This window comes from Pan troglodytes, chromosome 1 (assembly GCF_028858775.2).
Source record: "Pan troglodytes isolate AG18354 chromosome 1, NHGRI_mPanTro3-v2.0_pri, whole genome shotgun sequence".
Classification (NCBI taxonomy): domain Eukaryota; kingdom Metazoa; phylum Chordata; class Mammalia; order Primates; family Hominidae; genus Pan; species Pan troglodytes.
The window spans coordinates 44,458,142-44,477,249 of NC_072398.2; the positions used below are offsets into that span (position 1 = coordinate 44,458,142).

Genomic DNA, 19,108 nt, shown 5'->3' on the forward strand with positions numbered 1-19,108 from the left:
ATGGCACATGGCACCTTCCTGTGTGCCTCTGTCTTCACATGGCTTTTTTTTTCCTATAAGGATACCAGTCATATTGAATTAGGGCCTTCCGTAACAGCCTCATCATCAGATGATTACATCTTCAGACCCTATTTCCAAATAAGGTCATGTTTACAGGTACTGGGGGTTAGGACTTCACTATATCTTTTTGAGGAACACACTTCAACCCATAACAGTCCCTGACTTCCAAGCCAAGGGCCTTTTACAACATGCTGTTTGCACAGCGGGCTCCATCCCATTCATTCTCTCCTCCACGTCTTCTATTCCCAAGGACTAGGTGCTCCCCTCCCCTGCAATTCAGGATGTAGGGCTGGCTGAGAGCACTTTTCATTTTCTGCTCTTCCCAAATTATTACAAGCTACTAAAGTAAAATCATGAAATATAGGTGGGCTTTTTGTCTTTTTTATTCCCAGACAGTAAAAATCATTAAGGCTTGCTCTTAATTAGTTTAATTTCAAAGCTTCTAAATATTGATTTAACCTACACTCTTTTGTACTTGCCGCAGTCATTGAATTATGCCTGTTATTGATCACAGATGGAAGCATTTCCTTCCACAGGCTTGGGGGCTCTGGGAGCCGCTGGTCCTGCAGCGGCTGCACTGGGCTCGGAAGGCGTGGATGGGTGTGGAGGAGAGGAAGCCTCTGCCAGATTGGAAAGGGCCTTCTCTTGAAGAAGGGCTGCTGAGCTTAGGCCAGGGGCCAGTTTCTTTCTCTTGGGTTGGCCCAGGCCCAACGGAGCTTGAATAAGTCAACTGGAAATCTCCTCATTCTATTCCAGGCTTGAGGAAGTGGAAGGAGAGCTGGGCAGCGGGGGCTGGAGAGGGTGATGTGGGATCGGGGTTTAGAGCACAGGTGTTAGGGCCAGCCAGAAGCAAGTTTGGGTCCTGGCTTTACCAACTGAATATTCTGGGCTTGGTACCTTACCTCTCACATCTGAGAAGTGGGGCTAGTAATTTCCACATCACGCTCTTACTGTGAGCATTCAACACAATCACTCTGGTGAGGCACCTAGCCCAAGGCCTGGCTACTAATCAGTGCTCAGTCAATGACTACCATTATTATCATTGCCCTCTCACTGGAAAAATAAAGACTGGACTTGGAAGCATACTGTATCTTCTGGCCTCAGCCTCATTACTTGTTTAGGTGTGAACTTGGACAAGTCACTTATCTTCTTTCCACTAAAATGAGGATAATGGCCCCTTTGACTTCAGAGGGCTACCGTGAGAATCACATACATCGTAGTCCATTTGTGCTGCTATAACAGAATACCACAGAATGGGTAATTCATAAAGAATAGAAATTTATTTCTTACAGTTCTGGAGGCTGGGAAGTCCAAGACAAGGTGCCAGCATCTGGTGAAGGCTGCTGTCTGCTTTCAAGATGGTGCCTCGAATGCTGTTTCCTCACATGGCAGAAGGTAGACAGACCAAAAAAAAAAATTCTCTCCGTCAAGCCCTTTTAAAACAGTAATTTATTTCTTCATGACCTAAACACGTCCCAAAAGGCCCCACCTCCCAACACTGTTGCACTGGGGAATAAGTTTCCAATACATGGATTTTGTGGGATATATTCAGACCATAGCAACATAGGATTGTGAATACAGAAGAATTTTTTTTTTTTTTTTTTTTGAGACAGAGTCTCGCTCTGTCGCCCAGGCTGGAGTGCAGTGATGTGGTCTTGACTCACTGCAAGCTCCACCTCCCGGGTTCACACCATTCTCCTGCCTCAGCCTCCCATGTAGCTGGGACTTCAGGCACCCGCCACCATGCCTGGCTAACTTTTTTTGTATTTTTAGTAGAGACGGGGTTTTATCGTGTTAGTCAGGATGGCCTCCATCTCCTGACCTTGTGATCTGCCCGCCTCGGCCTCCCAAAGTGCTGGGATTACAGGCGTGGGCCACCGCGCGTGGCGAATTTTTTTTTTTTTTTTTTTTGAGACAGAGTCTCACTCTGTCACCCAGGCTGGGGTGCAGCGGCACGATCTCGGCTCACTGCAACCTCCACCCCCTGGGTTCAAGTGATTCTCTTGCCTCAGCCTCCTGAGAAGCTGGGATTACAGGTGCATGCCACCAGGCCCACTAATTTTTGTATTTTTAATTGAGTCGGGGTTTCACCTTGTTGCCAGGCTGGTCTCAAACTCCTAATCTCAAGTGATCTGCCCACCTTGGCCTCCCAAAGTGCTGGGATTACAGGTGTGAGCCACCACACCCGGCCAATATGGAAGAATTTTAATTGCAAGGTGCATTTGATCTGAACAGCCTATTATTATTGATGGCTGTTGTAGCTATTGCCTTTTGTTTGGGTTTAAGTTTGCTTTTATTGTTAGAGACAGGGTCTTGCTCTGTTGCCAAGGCTGTAGTTCAGTTGTGCAGTCATAGCTCACTGCAGGCTTGAACTCCTGGGCTCAAGCAATTCTCTCACCCCAGCCTCCCAAGTAGCTAGAACTACAGGTATGAGCCACCACACCCACATAGGTGTTTTGTTTGTTTGTTTGTTTTTTGGTAGAGACAGGGTTTCACTGTGTTGGCCAGGCTGGTCTCAAACTCCTGGACTCAAATGAGCCTCCCTTGGCCTCCCAAAGCACTGAGATTACAGGCATGAGCCACTGCTCCCAGCTGGTTACTGCCTTATATGCCTCCTTTGGCTGGCCTCTGCCTGGGTATTGTGTCCAGACCATTCTGCCTCTGACTTGCTGCTCCAACATCTTCATCACATCACCCACACTCTCAAGACCCACGGGGAGCCACTCACTGCTTGGAACTCACTTCATATGTTTGAATCTTGGGACCTTTGCTCCTAGTGTCTCCTATCTGTGCATTACTGGCCTATGGATTCCCAGCAACACTACCCCTGTGAATTTTTCAATGGCTTTATTGAAGTATAATTTGCATACCATCAAATTCAGCCATTTTTAGCGTACAGTGATTTTTTAGTAAATTCCTCTGAATGTTTGTCTAACTTCCTACACGAGGTAGAATCATGCTGTCTCCCCTAGCTTGTGCCCTGCTGCCCTTGCTCTGTGACAACTTTTATCATCCTCTAGTACACTGGTTTAGTTTTCTTTTTAACCTGTGAATCCCCACCTGCCCTCCTCATAACTTTGTATTTGCAGCCCTCACATACTTACAGTGCCTGGGATAAGGTCAGGGATCTATTTCATGCTCAATGGATAAGAGTTCCCTTGTGGCCAGGACAGAGGAGGTGAAGGGAGTCTTGAATACCCAACCTAATCTGTCAGGGTATAAGCAGCTCTCTCTCTCTCTCTCTCTCTCTCTCTCTCTATATATATATATATATATATATATATATATATACACACACACACACACACACATATATACACACATATATATATACACACACATATATACACACACACACACATATATATATATATTAGATTGAACACTCTAGGTATCACTCTTCTTGGTTTGTAGACTTCTAATCTGAGCTGGAGAGGAGGTTAGAGATGAGCTAGCCAGCAATCCTCAAACTTCAGCATGCATCAGAACCACCTGCAGGGCTTGTTCAAACACAGGTGACTAGACTAGGGCCCACCCTCAGAGTTTCTGATTCTGGAGGTCTTGGGTGGGCCAAGGAACTCGCACTTCTAGCAAGTTTCCAGGTGATGCGTATACTACTGGTCCGGGGACTACAGTATGAGAACCGCTGCTCTAGCCCAACTCCCTCATTTTGCAGATGAGAAACCCAAGACCTAGAGAAGGAAGAAGACACCATCCAAAGTCTGTCCCCAGGCCAGGAGTAGAGCCAGTCCTGTCCCATGCTGCATCTACCAGCCCTGCTTCCCCCATCTGGCTTTGGAGATGGGTAAGGAGTGGAAGGCAGGAAGCAGCCTCTGAGAAACACTGTCCACCGGCCTGCCCTGGCAAGGGGGAGTGCAGAGGGACTGCCCAGGGAGAGGCCTGTGGGACTGGGGAGGGGCACAGGAGAGGTCCTGGGGAAGGGAATGGCCAGGGCATTGGAGGAGGTGGCCAGGACGGACAGGCCATTGTCTTGCGGTTAGTGGGGAGGAAAGACAAACCCCGGCCTCAGCTGCAGCCATTTATCTCCGGGCTGCCTGGACAGCTGACAGGGAGCAGGCAGCGCCCCCGAGACCAGGACTCCTTCCGCGGCGTGACTTATCTAGAGCTTCATCTGGCAAACCTGCTGATGAAATGAGTCTCTTTTTCTCTCCGCCTCATCAATTTTCATTCTGATTTTATTTTCCTTTTCCGTTAGAAGGGGCTTGGCCTTTCTCCATGTTTAACTGGGCTGCTCCCCATTCTCTGCCTCCCTGTCTCCTCAGCCGCCAGAGCCCAGCCCCTCTGACCAGGCCTCACCCACCCCCACCCGGCCCTTCCCTGAGGGTCCTTTCCTCAGTACCACTGACACTTGGAGGCAGGAAACCCAAACCTCCTTAACTAAGGCCTCATTCACCTCGAAAGCAGTGGTGCTTCCCTCTATTCATCCAGGGCCATAAAGCCACTGTCCCTGTGCTCGAGCAGCTTGCAGTCTGAGAGACAGAAGATGAGCATTGTATTTGATGTGGATTTTTATTTCAATTTTATTTTATGTATAGGGGGTCCATGTGCAGATTTGTTACTGAGGAAAATTGCATGATGCTGGGGTTTGGAGTACGGCTCCTGTCACCCTGGTAGTGAGCATATACCTGATATATAGGTTTTTAACCCCCCCACACACCCTCTAGTAGTCCACAGTGTCTGCTGGTCCTATATTTATGTCCATGTGTGCTCAATACTTAACTCCCACTTATAAATGAGAAGATGTGGTATTTGGTTTTCTGTTCCTGCGTGAATTTGCTTAGGACGATGGCCTCCAGCTCCACCTACACTGCTGCAAAGGCCATGTTCTTTTGATGCCTGTGTAGTATTCCATGGTGCATGTATTAGTCTGTTTTCACACTGCTGATAAAGACATATCTGAGACTGGGAAGAAAAAGAGGTTTAATTGGACTTATAGTTCCACATGGCTGGGGAGGCCTCAGAATCATGGCAGGAGGTGAAAGGCACTTCTTACATGGTGGCGGCAAGAGAAAATGAGGAAGATGCAAAAGCAGAAATCCCTGATAAAACCATCAGATCTTGTGAGACTTATTCACTACCACAACAATAGTATGGGGGAAACTGCCCCCATGATTCAAATTATCTCCCTCCCACAACACGCGGGAATTATGGGAGTACAATTCAAGAGGCGATTTGGGTGGGGACACAGCCAAACCATATCAGTGTATATGTAGCACATTTTCTTTGCGGATGTGGATCCTTGAGGGTGGAGGAAGGAGCAAGGGACTGATTATTTTGAGTTGGTGGTAGAGCCTGGTCGTCAGGGAAGACCACATAGGGGTACAGCATAAACTATGACTTCAGAGATGGAAAGGAATTCCCCAGATATGCAGGTGAGGAAGGGGACTTGTGGCAAGGTCCCTGCATGTGCGAAGGCGTGGGACAGGAGAGACTATCGCTTGTATTGCTCTTGGGTCTTCCCTCCCCTTCCCCCCTGCCCTTGCCTCTGTCACAGGGATCCACTGGGGCTAAAGGGATGTCCTGGGGCCCAGACTGCTAGAGGAGCCATGCTACAGGGTCTGTTCATCACCCCCACCTGACTCCTGACGCAGAGAGGTGGAGAAGCTCATGGGTCAGCACTGGGCTTGGCTGCCCATCTGAGGCCTGCAACTGTGGCCAGCATGGAATGTCTATGGGAGGCCATCAGCTGGGACATTTAGAACTCTTCTGGGAGGGGCGCTCTCGACCCTTCTGGAGAGCATGTGGGGAAGCAGAGGAGCTGCTCCCCTAAGCCAGGAGGAGCTGGTGCTGAGTTGTTTATTGGGTGAGAGTTGTGTCCAACACCAATGATCTTTAAATGAACTGAGTCCTAGAGCTGTCTGGAAGACTAGAACTAGGACCCCGGCTGGAGACTGCAGGGAGTGCTTATAGTTGACATCGGACAGGGCAGCTCCGTTAGGAAGGAGTGTCACCTGCACTGGGAAGGTTCCAAGGAAGAGGCTGCCTGCCTTAGAGACCAAGTACCCTGATAGGCCAGCCTGATGCTGGCCTAGTACAAAGATGGTCTCGAAGCCCCCCCAGGGAAATGTGCCTCCAACAAATCGAAGTGGATAAAAAGGGCAGAAACTCTAATGAGCACCGGGCACTCTCTAGACATCTTTTTCAGATTCCCCCTCGCTATGAGGCAGGTCTGTCTCCATCTTGCAGATGAGAATCTCAGTGAGGAGGTTCAGGATCACACAGCCAGTACAGGACTCTGGTGCCGCGCTGTCTCTAAAGCCCACCATTCAACCACTCGCCTGTGCTCTCAGAGAGGTCAGTGGAACCTGTGGGATTTCTGGAAGGGGAGCCTGAGAGAGCTTCAGAAGGGCGAAGACTGTCATAGGAGCTTGGCAAATCCAGAGGAAAGAACTTGAGTCAGAGAAAAATGCTCTCTTCACCTGGGGGCCAGTGACCAAGGAAGGGCTAAAGACGCCATGTCTGGAGTGGCCCGGGTATTGCCCAGGGAAGACAGGCTCTGGGATGATGTTTGTCTCTTTCCTGTCAGGAAGGAAGGAGGCAGGGGGTCTGAGCCCAGACACTGCCCACCCCATAGGCAATGGAGCCACCTGAGCTCTGAGACAGCCAGCCCCCTCCCTCCCCACTTGCCTTGCCTGCCTTGCCTTTCTTTTCTTCCCTCCCTCCCTCTTTCTTTCCTTCTGATATTCTCTGAGCTACCACTGTGTCCAGACTGTTGGAAGAACTGGCAACTTGAAGTACAGTTCCTGCCTCAGAGGAGCTCACAGTCTGGTCGGGGAGACAGCAAGCCAGCCAGTTTAGGATGGAGGCACACTAGGGCATCATGGGAGCCCAGGAGATGGGTGCAGGGGGTCAGAAAATTTTCCCTGAGGATCAGCAAACGACTGGCAGCAAGCGGCAGTGAGATGCAGCCTGGAGCTGCCTCCGTGCCCCTGCAGCCTTTTTTGGTGCAGTGCACGCAGACAGCAATGACTCTGTGCTACCTACTGGCACCTTCCACTCCTAATTAAGAAATAATGAGGTAGGCTGCCTTCCAGGCAGCAGAGCTCTAACACTCTCTGCTTGGGCCAGCCAGGAGACCTGGGAAGACAGAGATTCCTGCCTGGGGACAGTCCCTCCCCTCCCAGGCCCAACAAGGGGGGTTTCCTGGAACCCTGACCCCTCTCATTCCAGAGACGAGGGGAGGGCAAGTATGAACAAAGAAGCCTCACCTTTGCCCAGCAGATGCCCTCCAGTCCCTTCCCACCATGACAGCCCTGGAGGTCAGGCGAGCGCTGGCACCGGAATCATGGAACTGGCAAGGGCTGGCGATGGGGTTCGGGTCCTGGCTCCTCCACACTCTTGCTGTGGGACCTCAGTCCGGCCCCTTAGCTTCGCGGAGCTTACGTTTCTCATCTGAAAAGTATGTCCCTCACAGAAGGATGGGATGAGGAACATAAAGTGGCTAGCAAATAGAAGTCCTGGTACATGGAAGACACTCAGGAATGCCACATCTTTCCTCTGAGACTTTGCTTTCTGTTAGCATCCCAGTGGCAACAACTAGAGTTGAAGGGACTCATTTTCCCAACAGAGAGATTCTCAGAGTAATGGTTTTCAAGCTTTTACAGCTACAGCCCTAGGCCAAAAAAAAAAAAAAAAAAAGAAAGAAAAAAGAAAAAGCCTTGTATCATGTCCCAGTGCACAAATGCGTGTGTATAAAATAGAGGGCAGCATCTCAAAACAATGCTTAGTCTGGCTGCATACAATGCAGTCTGATATTTTCTATTCATTTTTTTAATGTAGATCGTAACCCACGTTAAATTGTTTTCATGACCTACTAATGGGTTGTGATTCACAGTTCACGGCAGAGCACCCCTCAGTCCTGCAAGGGAAAGTGCACGGTACTAGGCTCTAGGGACACAAAAATCCGTAACAAACCATCCTTTCCTCGAGGAGCTCTCAGTCTGGTTGGGAAGACAGACTCATGGCCTAACAGTGAGGAAGTTGCCACTGTGGTTTGTTCAGAGAGTCTCCGGGGCAGCTGTGGGAGGAACCACTCTTCTCTAAGGGAAAGCGTCACAGGGGAGGTGGCATTTGGGATGGGTTTTCATGGCTGAAGAGGAGTTGAATAGTTGAAGCTGGGGAAGGGCATGGCAGGCACAGTGAGAGGCCCAAGGTGTGGAAGGAAAAATAGCCAGGGTGTGGTGTGTCTGGGAATGAGAGGCAGTGAGGGGAAGTGTGGCTCTCTCAGGTGAGCAGCAAAGCCCAAAAGAGGCCACCGTACAGGACAAGGCCAGAAGTGAAAAGAGAAGGTAGGTGTGAGCATTTTGGTGGGGGGTGTGAGGTGGGAGAGGGCAGATGAAGAGGGCGGGCATTTCCAGCCTTTGGTGGACGGTGGTGCTGATGGCAATGGGACCAATGCAGCACAGCCAGGCGGTGGGAGGAGATGTTGCATTTAGGACAAGCAGAATGGGAGGAGCCTCTGAGACTGCCGAGTAGAGTGACCCAGGGGATGGATGGTTAGGAGTGCAGGTCTGGGCCCCTCCTTCCTGGCCACCCCCAATCCATCCTCTTGCCTAGTGCCCCAGAACTCTGTGATGAGAAGGCCTAGAGGGCACGGGGGCCAGGAGGTCACCCACATCATCCTCCCTCAAGGCAGCATGGCACTCCCAGGCCCAGGCCATGAGGATGCTGGCCAGAGCTGGGCCCCAAGGCTGAGAGCAATTTTTAGATACGGGAACTCTAGAAAGAGAGAGAAGAATCAGCCTCTCTTCCTGGAGATCACTGGTTAAACATGAGACTCTGAGACGCTATAGCCCACTTTGAAGTAGGGGGAGGAATGAAGTGGATTTAAAGTTCCCTAATGCCAGAGTAACCTAATTCCAAAGACCCTGGTCCCAACTTGTCATGGAAAAGGAAGGGGAATGCTGGGTTTTCAAGATGAAACTGCTTGGCGGCGATAGAAGTCGGGACAGTGGTTAGCTCCAGGTGGGGGCTGGATATTTACTGGGAAGGGGCACATACGTAGGAACCTTCTGGAGTGCTGGAAATGTTTATGTCTTGATTTGGGTGGTGGTTGTACTTGTACCTATGCATGTTGGGATCAGGCACATTTATGTATTCTCCCGTACATATGTTATACCTCAACAATATTTTTTAAGTTTATTACAAAAGTTGAGAGATGAGAAGTATTAGGTATTAGTATTAGTATTAAAATTCATGGCCAAAACCGCAATTACTTTTGCTCCAATCCAATGTATGGTAAGATGAAAGGAGAGGCTGCAATGCTGGGAAGCAACAGAGGGAACTAACAGGCACTTCATGTACCTTCCATCCCGTACTCCTCACAGCAATTCCAGAAGGGGTGCAGGCATTATCCCCATTCCCAGCTCGGGGATTTGGGGCTCGAAAGGTTAAGTACTTTGCCCAAGGTCACACAGCGAACAGCAGAGCCAGGCTCACGCCCCACCACTCCTCCTTCACATAAGTTATTTATGGAATTCAGACTCTGGAAGAGCAGATAAACGCTGAGGCTGAGGTCTCCTCCAGCTCTGAGGTTCTGGTTGTGTGTGATTAAATGGGAGGTGGAAGTGAGGGGCCAGGCTCACCTCCCAGGAGGAGCTGGAGGCCAGGTATGCAGATGGAGGACTGGCCTTCCTCTCCCTCAGCATCCCTCCCACCCAGCGCTTATCTGCTGGTGAGGAGGCCGGAGTTTATCAACGCTACACTCAATTATGCCGCCCATCTGTCTCCGCAGCTTTGTGGGGAGAAGGGTGTCCTGGCACTGAAGCAGCCAAGGCCAGGCAATCGATCACTGCCTGCCACCCTCCCTCTGGACCCTCAGCTCCCGGGGGGGCTGGGGGTGGAACCGCCAGGGAGAGGAGGGAGGAGGAGAGGAGAGAGGAGACTCTGCATCCACCAATACCAGGCAGGAGCACTAGGGCTGTGCTGGGGCCGGGGGCCTGAGAAGCAGGGAAGGGAGAAAGTAGCGACAGCGTCTCCAAAACTCTTCCTTCAGACCTTTGCCAAAGGTCTTAGTTTAATCAGGGGCATTGTGGATTAATTCCACAGTTTCCGCTAAATCCACAGAAACAGCCCCGAGAACATAGACCTGACAGGGTTTGCAGCACCAGCCCTTCCAAGAGAGAAACTTGCCCTTGGAGTGGGCAACCAACCCTGCTTCTTGGAATACGGCTCTAGGGCTTTTGTCTCCTGTCCCTGAAGCCCACAGCTGGCCAGCAGTCACTGGCTGCGCAAAAAGCAGCCCCCAGCCCCCATTCAGAAGGCAGGCTGAGGTCTGTGTGCAGCAGCTGGCTCTGTTTGTCCCTGTGGTTCCAGGCCCAGCCACACACACACACAGGAACAGTGTCCTTCCCCACACTGTCCCCCAAGGGGGTTGTTCTAGGCAGGAGTCAAGGAACAGGAGCTGAGGGGCCCAGCAGGGGGCAGGTGCGTGGAGGAGCTGAGGACTCAGGTTTTCTCTGAAGGGATTTGCAACTGAGGCAGCCTTGCCCTCTGCTCCTGTAAAACAGGTGCTGATCCACATTGGCTGGGCTGGTGAGGCAGGATGTAGAGTCAAAGACCCTGGGTTTGAATCCTGACCCCACTACATAGAAGCTGTGCAACCTCTGATGAATCACCTAACGTTTCTGACTCTCAGTTGCCTCCCTGGCAAAATGGGGCTAAATAATCCCTTCTTGCCTACACACAGGGTTGTTGGGGGGATTAAATGCAATGCGTGTTCTCTACACATTTCACTATAGCCACTCTCAAGCACCTGCTACATGCTCAATCCTACACTTGGTGCTCTGGGGACACAAAAAGCATGTAAGATATGGCCCCTGCCTCAAGCAGCTCGGAATCCAATTGGGGAAAGTATACACGTGACAGTCTGAACTCCTGATCACCCCTGGAGATTACAGATGAAAGACAATTAGCTTTCTCTGCAGCTCCCCGGTAGAAACTGCTAATCAGCCTGCATGAGCGGGCCATGTGCAAGGCAGCCTTAGGTGGTGATGGCAGGTGAGTGGGCAGCTCTGAGCTGCATCCTGGAAAGGGCTGCATGCTCAGCAGTGAGGGGGTGGACTTGTCTGGGCCTTTGCCAAGCCTTGGGGTCAGAGGTGCAGTGTGAACGTGAGTCATCAAGTCACTGCCTCTGGATCCCGAGGCCCAGCCCCAGGCTCCCGGCCCAGGAGCCACGACCTCTGCTTCATCCACCCAGCCCAACCAGGGGAGGGAAGGAAGGGGCAGCAGTCTGGAGTGAAGGGGAAAGGCAAGTGCCTGGAGGGTTTCAATGAAGTTTTAAATGGTTCCTTGATCCCCTCAGTGCAGTTGAGCACGGACTCAGCGCTTAGAACCAAGTGTTGATGAAGAAGGGAAACTGGACTCGGGTAGGGTCTAAAGGTCAGGGAGATGCTGGGGCCCAGCTGAAGACCCCTCTCCACCTCCTCCAACCCTCACCCTTCTCTCCACTTGGGAAATGCCTTGGGCTCTCCTAGTTGTTTCGTGTTTTTGAACCTGCCTCCCCAACTAGCATGGCACTTGCTAACTTATCGAGCCCTAGGAGCCCTAGGAGCCAACTTCTATTGTCCCCTAAGAAGTCCTATAGCTGGAGAACCTCCTGACCCTGAGGGATGACTGGAGCTGGAAGAGAGCTAACATTTGTCCAGTTCTTTCTGTGTGCAACACACTCATTTAATTCCAATGACAATCTCATGTAATACAGAAGGAAATGGTTGCTCAGAGCAGTCAAGTAGCTTTGCTTCAGGTACTTGGGTAGTGAGTGGTAGGGCCGCGATTTGGGTCCTGATCTATTTGCCGGTAGGTCTGCTCTCTCACAGCAGGTCTAGGTGGCAGTCAGGGGTCTCTGGTATGTAAGTGTGGCAGGATTACTGGCCATAGATCCAGTTCCACAACAGGGACCTCTCGGAGACTCAGCTTGTTCCCTCCATCCTTTCCACCCACATAGACCACCACAAAATTCCCTCCCTGCTTCCTGACCCCCATACACTGGCTTGGGTAGCTGGGTTCCCCTTGCACAGGTATGCAGGCATGCATGCATGTGTACACATGTGTTTGTTTACACTGAGTTTTACGTGTCAGTGCACACACACCCCTATGCAAAACCTCTGTGCCTTTTAAGTCACGGTTGTTTTTCCCACCTTCAGAAACAGCTGCAGAGGAAAGTGGGAAGTAGTCAAATGTAAATAGGCTTGCTGTGTTCCTGCTCAGGGAAGGGGACCCTGCCTCCAGCTGCTCCCCTCCCAAGCCCTAGCATCCTGGAAGCAGGATGAGGTAGGTGAAGAGCCCCTCTGGCCCGCTGAGAGGCACCTGCCTGGATGGTGGCAGGAGACATAGCTCCAAGCTTTCTGCAGCTGCCTGGTAAGGAGTCATCACCCCAGGGGACGAGAACAGGCACACGGCCTGCAGCTGCAGCATTCAGTGCATCCCAGACCCTCCAGAGGCCCAGGGCAGGGTCAGATCAGACAGACCTGGCAGCACAGATGTGAAGTGTAAACGGCACACAGCCCCCTGGACTTGGGTTGATTCTTGTATCTTGCTACTCACCAGCTATGTGACTTGAGCCAAGTTCTTTAACCTCTTCAGGACCTCAGTCTCTTAATCTGCAAACTGGAGGTATTAGTGCTTATCTCATGTACCTGTTATGAGAGTCATATGAAAAAAGACATTCAGAGTCTTCAAAGAGTCCTGAGCAATGGTAGGTGCTCAGTAAGTGTTTGTGCATTTCCTTGACACTTGTAGCTAAAAACTTACCTGGAATCAGACTTCCACTCAGGAGTCAGACCAGGCTCAAGAAGGCAACACAGTCTGGCCCCTTTTTGTTTCCATCTTTGGTTCTAGGCCAAGGCTGGACTTGCCTCATGGCCCTGGCATCTGAGAGAGAAACTGGATAGGTTCCTCATGCTCAGGATGGAGGAAACAGCAGTGGCTTGCATTGTTGATTGCAGGGGTGATGTCTAATCTCCTGAAGAAAGGAACTCTGGAGTCACAGAGATTGATTCATACAATCAACACACACTGGGCACCCATCCCGTACTACAGGCACAAGAGGCAAGACAGGTCTCTAGTTAGAGATGTTTTCCCATGGTGTGGTCAGAACTGTGACAGTAGGAAGCATGAGTACTGCAAGAGCATAAAGCCAGCCCCTTAGTCAGCCAGGTGGGGAGGTTTTGGAGAAGATTTCTGCAGGTGGTGACTGAACTTAAAGTTGAGCGTTGAAGAACAAGTAGGAGTTGTCTGGAAGACAATGAGGAGGAGACATCAGAAGGGGTGGCATGTCACGGTAACCTCAACCCAAAAGGTTTGTGTGCAGCGGGTAAGTGGGGTGGTGACAAGAGAAGCCAGGTGAAGGGGCCGGGCCAGGTCACAGAAGGTCTTACCTGCACAGCTGAGGAGCTCAGACCCAGGCTTCTTAACTCCACTGCCTCCTCCTGGGCAACTCTGCCAGGCTGTTGGGAAAGGAGAAAAACTCCTGCCTCCAGGGTGGGGAAGTTGGCAAACACCAAAGCAATATCCCCACCCAGAAGATCCTGGGCAGCAGAACACCCCAGCCTGCCTGGATGTGTCAGTTCTGCTGCCTTTCACCTCTAGGGTCCTGGGGAGCCCATCCCAGATTTTAGAAGCTGTACTTATTTCCACCAACCCTCACCCACCTCCCACCTACACTGCCAGAGGAATTTCTGGAAACTTACCATTTTATCTTCCATTTACCCAGTGAGCCAAGGAGGCTGGGAGGAAAGAGGTAAGAAAGGTTAGAGAACCTACCTCACATCTCTCTGGGCTCAGAAGGACTCTGAAGATAACAATAATTTCAGCCCATCCACTCTCCTTCCCTCCCAAACACACATGTGCATGTACACACACACATACACACACATACACCTTCCTCTCCTTCACTGAAGACTCACAGTCACTCACTCTGTGAGCAGGTCATAGAAAAGGACACTAAAGCCTTAAGGACAGGCCTGGCCATTACCTCTGCAGCTCCTTTGGCTTGTTGAGTCAAAAAACATGGGAGGGGCCAGGCACGGTGACTCACACCTGTAATCCCAGCATTTTGGGAGACCGAGGTGAGCAGATCACTTGAGGTCAGGAGTTCGAGACCAGCTTGGCCAACATGGAGAAACCCCCATCTCTACTAAAAATATAAAAATTAGCCAGGAGTGGTGGCAGGTGCCTGTAGTCCCAGCTACTCAGGTGGCTGAGCCAGGAGAATCGCTTGAATCCAGGAGGCGGAGGATGCAGTCAGCTGAGTGCACCGCTGCACTCCAGCCTGGGTGACAGAATGAGACTCTGTCTCAAACAAACAAACACGGGAGGAGGGGTAGATACTGCTTCTCTGCAACCTCCTTAACTCTGCATCCTCTTCTTCCAGGGCTGCCCCTGATGGGGCCTGGCAATGACTGAGCAGGCCCAGCCCCAGAGGACAAGGAAGAGAAGCCATATTGAGGAGGGCAAGAAGTGACGCCCGGTGTAGAATGACTGCCCTGGGAGGGTGGTTCCTTGGGCCCTGGCAGGGTTGCTGACCCTTACCCTGCAAAACACAAAGAGCAGGACTCCAGACTCTTCTTGTGAATGGTCCCCTGCCCTGCAGCTCCACCATGAGGCTTCTTGTGACCCCACTCTTGCTAGCTTGGGTGGCTGGTGCCACTGCCGCTGTGCCCGTGGTACCCTGGCATGTTCCCTGCCCCCCTCAGTGTGCCTGCCAGATCCGGCCCTGGTATACGCCCCGCTCGTCCTACCGCGAGGCTACCACTGTGGACTGCAATGACCTATTCCTGACGGCAGTCCCCCCGGCACTCCCCGCAGGCACACAGACCCTGCTCCTGCAGAGCAACAGCATTGTCCGTGTGGACCAGAGTGAACTGGGCTACCTGGCCAATCTCACAGAGCTGGACCTGTCCCAGAACAGCTTTTCGGATGCCCGAGACTGTGATTTCCATGCCCTGCCCCAGCTGCTGAGCCTGCACCTAGAGGAGAACCAGCTGACCCGGCTGGAGGACCACAGCTTTGCAGGGCTGGCCAGCCTACAGGAACTCTATCTCAACCACAACCAGCTCTACCGCATCACCCCCAGGGCCTTTTCTGGCCTCAGCAACTTGCTGCGGCTGCACCTCAACTCCAACCTCCTGAGGGCCATTGACAGCCGCTGGTTCGAAATGCTGCCCAACTTGGAGATACTCATGATTGGCGGCAACAAGGTAGATGCCATCCTGGACATGAACTTCCGGCCCCTGGCCAACCTGCGTAGCCTGGTGCTAGCAGGCATGAACCTGCGGGAGATCTCTGACTATGCCCTGGAGGGGCTGCAAAGCCTGGAGAGCCTCTCCTTCTATGACAACCAGCTGGCCCGGGTGCCCAGGCGGGCACTGGAACAGGTGCCCGGGCTCAAGTTCCTAGACCTCAACAAGAACCCGCTCCAGCGGGTAGGGCCGGGGGACTTTGCCAACATGCTGCACCTTAAGGAGCTGGGGCTGAACAACATGGAGGAGCTGGTCTCCATCGACAAGTTTGCCCTGGTGAACCTCCCCGAGCTGACCAAGCTGGACATCACCAATAACCCACGGCTGTCCTTCATCCACCCCCGCGCCTTCCACCACCTGCCCCAGATGGAGACCCTCATGCTCAACAACAACGCTCTCAGTGCCTTGCACCAGCAGACGGTGGAGTCCCTGCCCAACCTGCAGGAGGTAGGTCTCCACGGCAACCCCATCCGCTGTGACTGTGTCATCCGCTGGGCCAATGCCACGGGCACCCGTGTCCGCTTCATCGAGCCACAATCCACCCTGTGTGCGGAGCCTCCGGACCTCCAGCGCCTCCCGGTCCGTGAGGTGCCCTTCCGGGAGATGACGGACCACTGTTTGCCCCTCATCTCCCCACGAAGCTTCCCCCCAAGCCTCCAGGTAGCCAGTGGAGAGAGCATGGTGCTGCATTGCCGGGCACTGGCCGAACCCGAACCCGAGATCTACTGGGTCACTCCAGCCGGGCTTCGACTGACACCTGCCCATGCAGGCAGGAGGTACCGGGTGTACCCCGAGGGGACCCTGGAGCTGCGGAGGGTGACAGCAGAAGAGGCAGGGCTATACACCTGTGTGGCCCAGAACCTGGTGGGGGCTGACACTAAGACGGTTAGTGTGGTTGTGGGCCGTGCTCTCCTCCAGCCAGGCAGGGACGAAGGACAGGGGCTGGAGCTCCGGGTGCAGGAGACCCACCCCTATCACATCCTGCTATCTTGGGTCACCCCACCCAACACAGTGTCCACCAACCTCACCTGGTCCAGTGCCTCCTCCCTCCGGGGCCAGGGGGCCACAGCTCTGGCCCGTCTGCCTCGGGGAACCCACAGCTACAACATTACCCGCCTCCTTCAGGCCACGGAGTACTGGGCCTGCCTGCAAGTGGCCTTTGCTGATGCCCACACCCAGTTGGCTTGTGTATGGGCCAGGACCAAAGAGGCCACTTCTTGCCACAGAGCCTTAGGGGACCGTCCTGGGCTCATTGCCATCCTGGCTCTCGCTGTCCTTCTCCTGGCAGCTGGGCTAGCGGCCCACCTTGGCACAGGCCAACCCAGGAAGGGTGTGGGTGGGAGGCGGCCTCTCCCTCCAGCCTGGGCTTTCTGGGGCTGGAGTGCCCCTTCTGTCCGGGTTGTGTCTGCTCCCCTCGTCCTGCCCTGGAATCCAGGGAGGAAGCTGCCCAGATCCTCAGAAGGGGAGACACTGTTGCCACCATTGTCTCAAAATTCTTGAAGCTCAGCCTGTTCTCAGCAGTAGAGAAATCACTAGGACTACTTTTTACCAAAAGAGAAGCAGTCTGGGCCAGATGCCCTGCCAGGAAAGGGACATGGACCCACGTGCTTGAGGCCTGGCAGCTGGGCCAAGACAGATGGGGCTTTGTGGCCCTGGGGGTGCTTCTGCAGCCTCGAAAAAGTTGCCCTTACCTCCTAGGGTCACCTCTGCTGCCATTCTGAGGAACATCTCCAAGGAACAGGAGGGACTCTGGCTAGAGCCTCCCGCCTCCCCATCTTCTCTCTGCCCAGAGGCTCCTGGGCCTGGCTTGGCTGTCCCCTACCTGTGTCCCCGGGCTGCACCCCTTCCTCTTCTCTTTCTCTGTACAGTCTCAGTCGCTTGCTCTTGTGCCTCCTGGGCAAGGGCTGAAGGAGGCCACTCCATCTCACCTCGGGGGGCTGCCCTCAATGTGGGAGTGACCCCAGCCAGATCTGAAGGACATTTGGGAGAGGGATGCCCAGGAACGCCTCATCTCAGCAGCCTGGGCTCGGCATTCCGAAGCTGACTTTCTATAGGCAATTTTGTACCTTTGTGGAGAAATGTGTCACCTCTCCCAACCCGATTCACTCTTTTCTCCTGTTTTGTAAAAAATAAAAATAAATAATAACAATAATACGGGGGAAAGGAACGAAAGGAAAATAATCCTCTGAGTATTGAGTGTGGTTAAGGAGCTCTGCTCTGGACTCTCCTCAGAGCCTGGAGGGTGATGGGCATGGGGGCCAGCTGGGATATGAGAAGAGGGACAAGAAAAGGGATAGAGTGAAAGAGGGGACAGTTTTTCCTTTTCGGTTTGAATTCTGGCCCCTGGGCCTGCTTCTGACCCCCAAGAGTCTCTGTGGCTGTGACAACGACCAGAGTGAGGAAGGGAGGGAGGCAGAGCGCAGGAGGCAAGGAGAGGGGTGGGAGAGAACCATGGAGACGAACCTGAGATGGGGAGAGCGGAAATTTCCATCACCAAATGCCGTCACCCCTTCTCCTTCTCTGATAAGCAATTAACATGCCAGAGCATAGGAAGCACTTCCCAGCCTATTTCTAATTAAACAAACCCAAGAGGCAGAGTCATGCAGAGAATTGCAAATCATCAAAACAGCAAGAACTTTGGCTCACTAGGGCAGGAGCAGGGCATGGGGTGATAGAGGATTTAGGGAGGGGAGGGCTATGGGATAAGGAAATTACTGCATTCTATCTGTCCATTTCATTTCGGTATAATTTGCAATGAGCATGGTTTGCTTTTTTAGTTTTTTTGTTTTTAAACTGATTGAGTTCTTAGGACTACATGTGAAGAGGAACATCTGTTGGGAAGCCAACAGAGCCAAGGGCAGAGGGGCCACTGTGGACCCATCAAGGGGCTGTGCCAGAGCCAGAGGCCACTGAGCCACCACTCCCCATTTCTGAGATAGGCTGGGAAGGGAATGGGTTTCCTGAGACTGACAGAAAGCAATGCACATTTGGAGGGTCCCCCTGTGTTACAGAGCACATTTGGCAGACTTGTTGGAAGCAGATCCTAAGCCACCATCAAGACTGCAAATGTATACACGGGCGGAAGCCAGACCAGGGACAGAGCATCAGGCCCCATGGACCTGGAGCACTCACCTAAGCGAGGGTAGTGTCCCTCTCTCAGGAAGCTCAAAGAGAGCAGGCTCTGCGAAGACCATCAGCAAAGAGCCACGGTAGGAGCCTTCTTCTTTTTGGCCGAGGTCCTCACTCAAGGCTACATCAGTCACCTGTGGGGCTTGTTAAACACAGATGGCTGGTCCCGCCCCCAGAGTTTCCCATCTACTAGAGCTGGATAACAACTGAGAACCTGGATGTCTAACCAGTTTTCAGGTGACACTGATGCTGCTAGACTGAGGACAACACTTTGAGAACCACTGGGCGTAGGCCTGCAGTAGCTGGGATTTTGCACTCCTTCTGCTCTAGGCCTCAGCTTTTTCATAGACAGTGTTGTGGCTTATGGCTCCAGAAGAGAGTTGGGAAGGGGCTGGAGGATGGTCCCTCCTCCCCACTCTTCTGACGGGTTGCTCAGCCCCCATTTCAATGACACGCTGTCCTGAGGGCAGCGGCTCCTTTCACAAGTGTTTTTCTGCACGGCCATGTTATACATTCTTTAGGGGAGGGGATGGCAGAGATGCTTTCTACATCTACACACATGCTCCCCTTCCCCTGCGGCACCCTGGCAGACACTCCTAGCACCCCACAGGGTTCTCTGCTATTGAGCTTTGGGATCATCACAGCCATGTTCTAGGCAG

At 52.5% G+C, this 19,108-nt stretch overlaps 1 protein-coding gene across 3 annotated transcripts in view; it reads left to right on the forward strand.

Annotated features, from left to right (window-relative positions):
• LRRN2 (leucine rich repeat neuronal 2) overlaps positions 1 to 17,501 on the forward strand; it is a 68,663-nt gene extending 51,162 nt beyond the window's left edge. For 2 of the 3 annotated variants that reach the window (XM_016936946.4, XM_016936960.4), the window contains one exon: positions 14,453 to 17,501. In XM_016936946.4, the coding sequence (XP_016792435.1) occupies positions 14,679 to 16,820 (2,142 nt within the window). In that variant the 5' untranslated portion in view covers positions 14,453 to 14,678 and the 3' untranslated portion in view covers positions 16,821 to 17,501. Of the gene's footprint in view, positions 1 to 1,352; positions 1,456 to 14,452 lie in introns of all 3 variants that reach the window. The other variant, XM_054673897.2, reaches the window with a different exon arrangement.
• Positions 17,502 to 19,108: the final 1,607 nt, after the last annotated feature.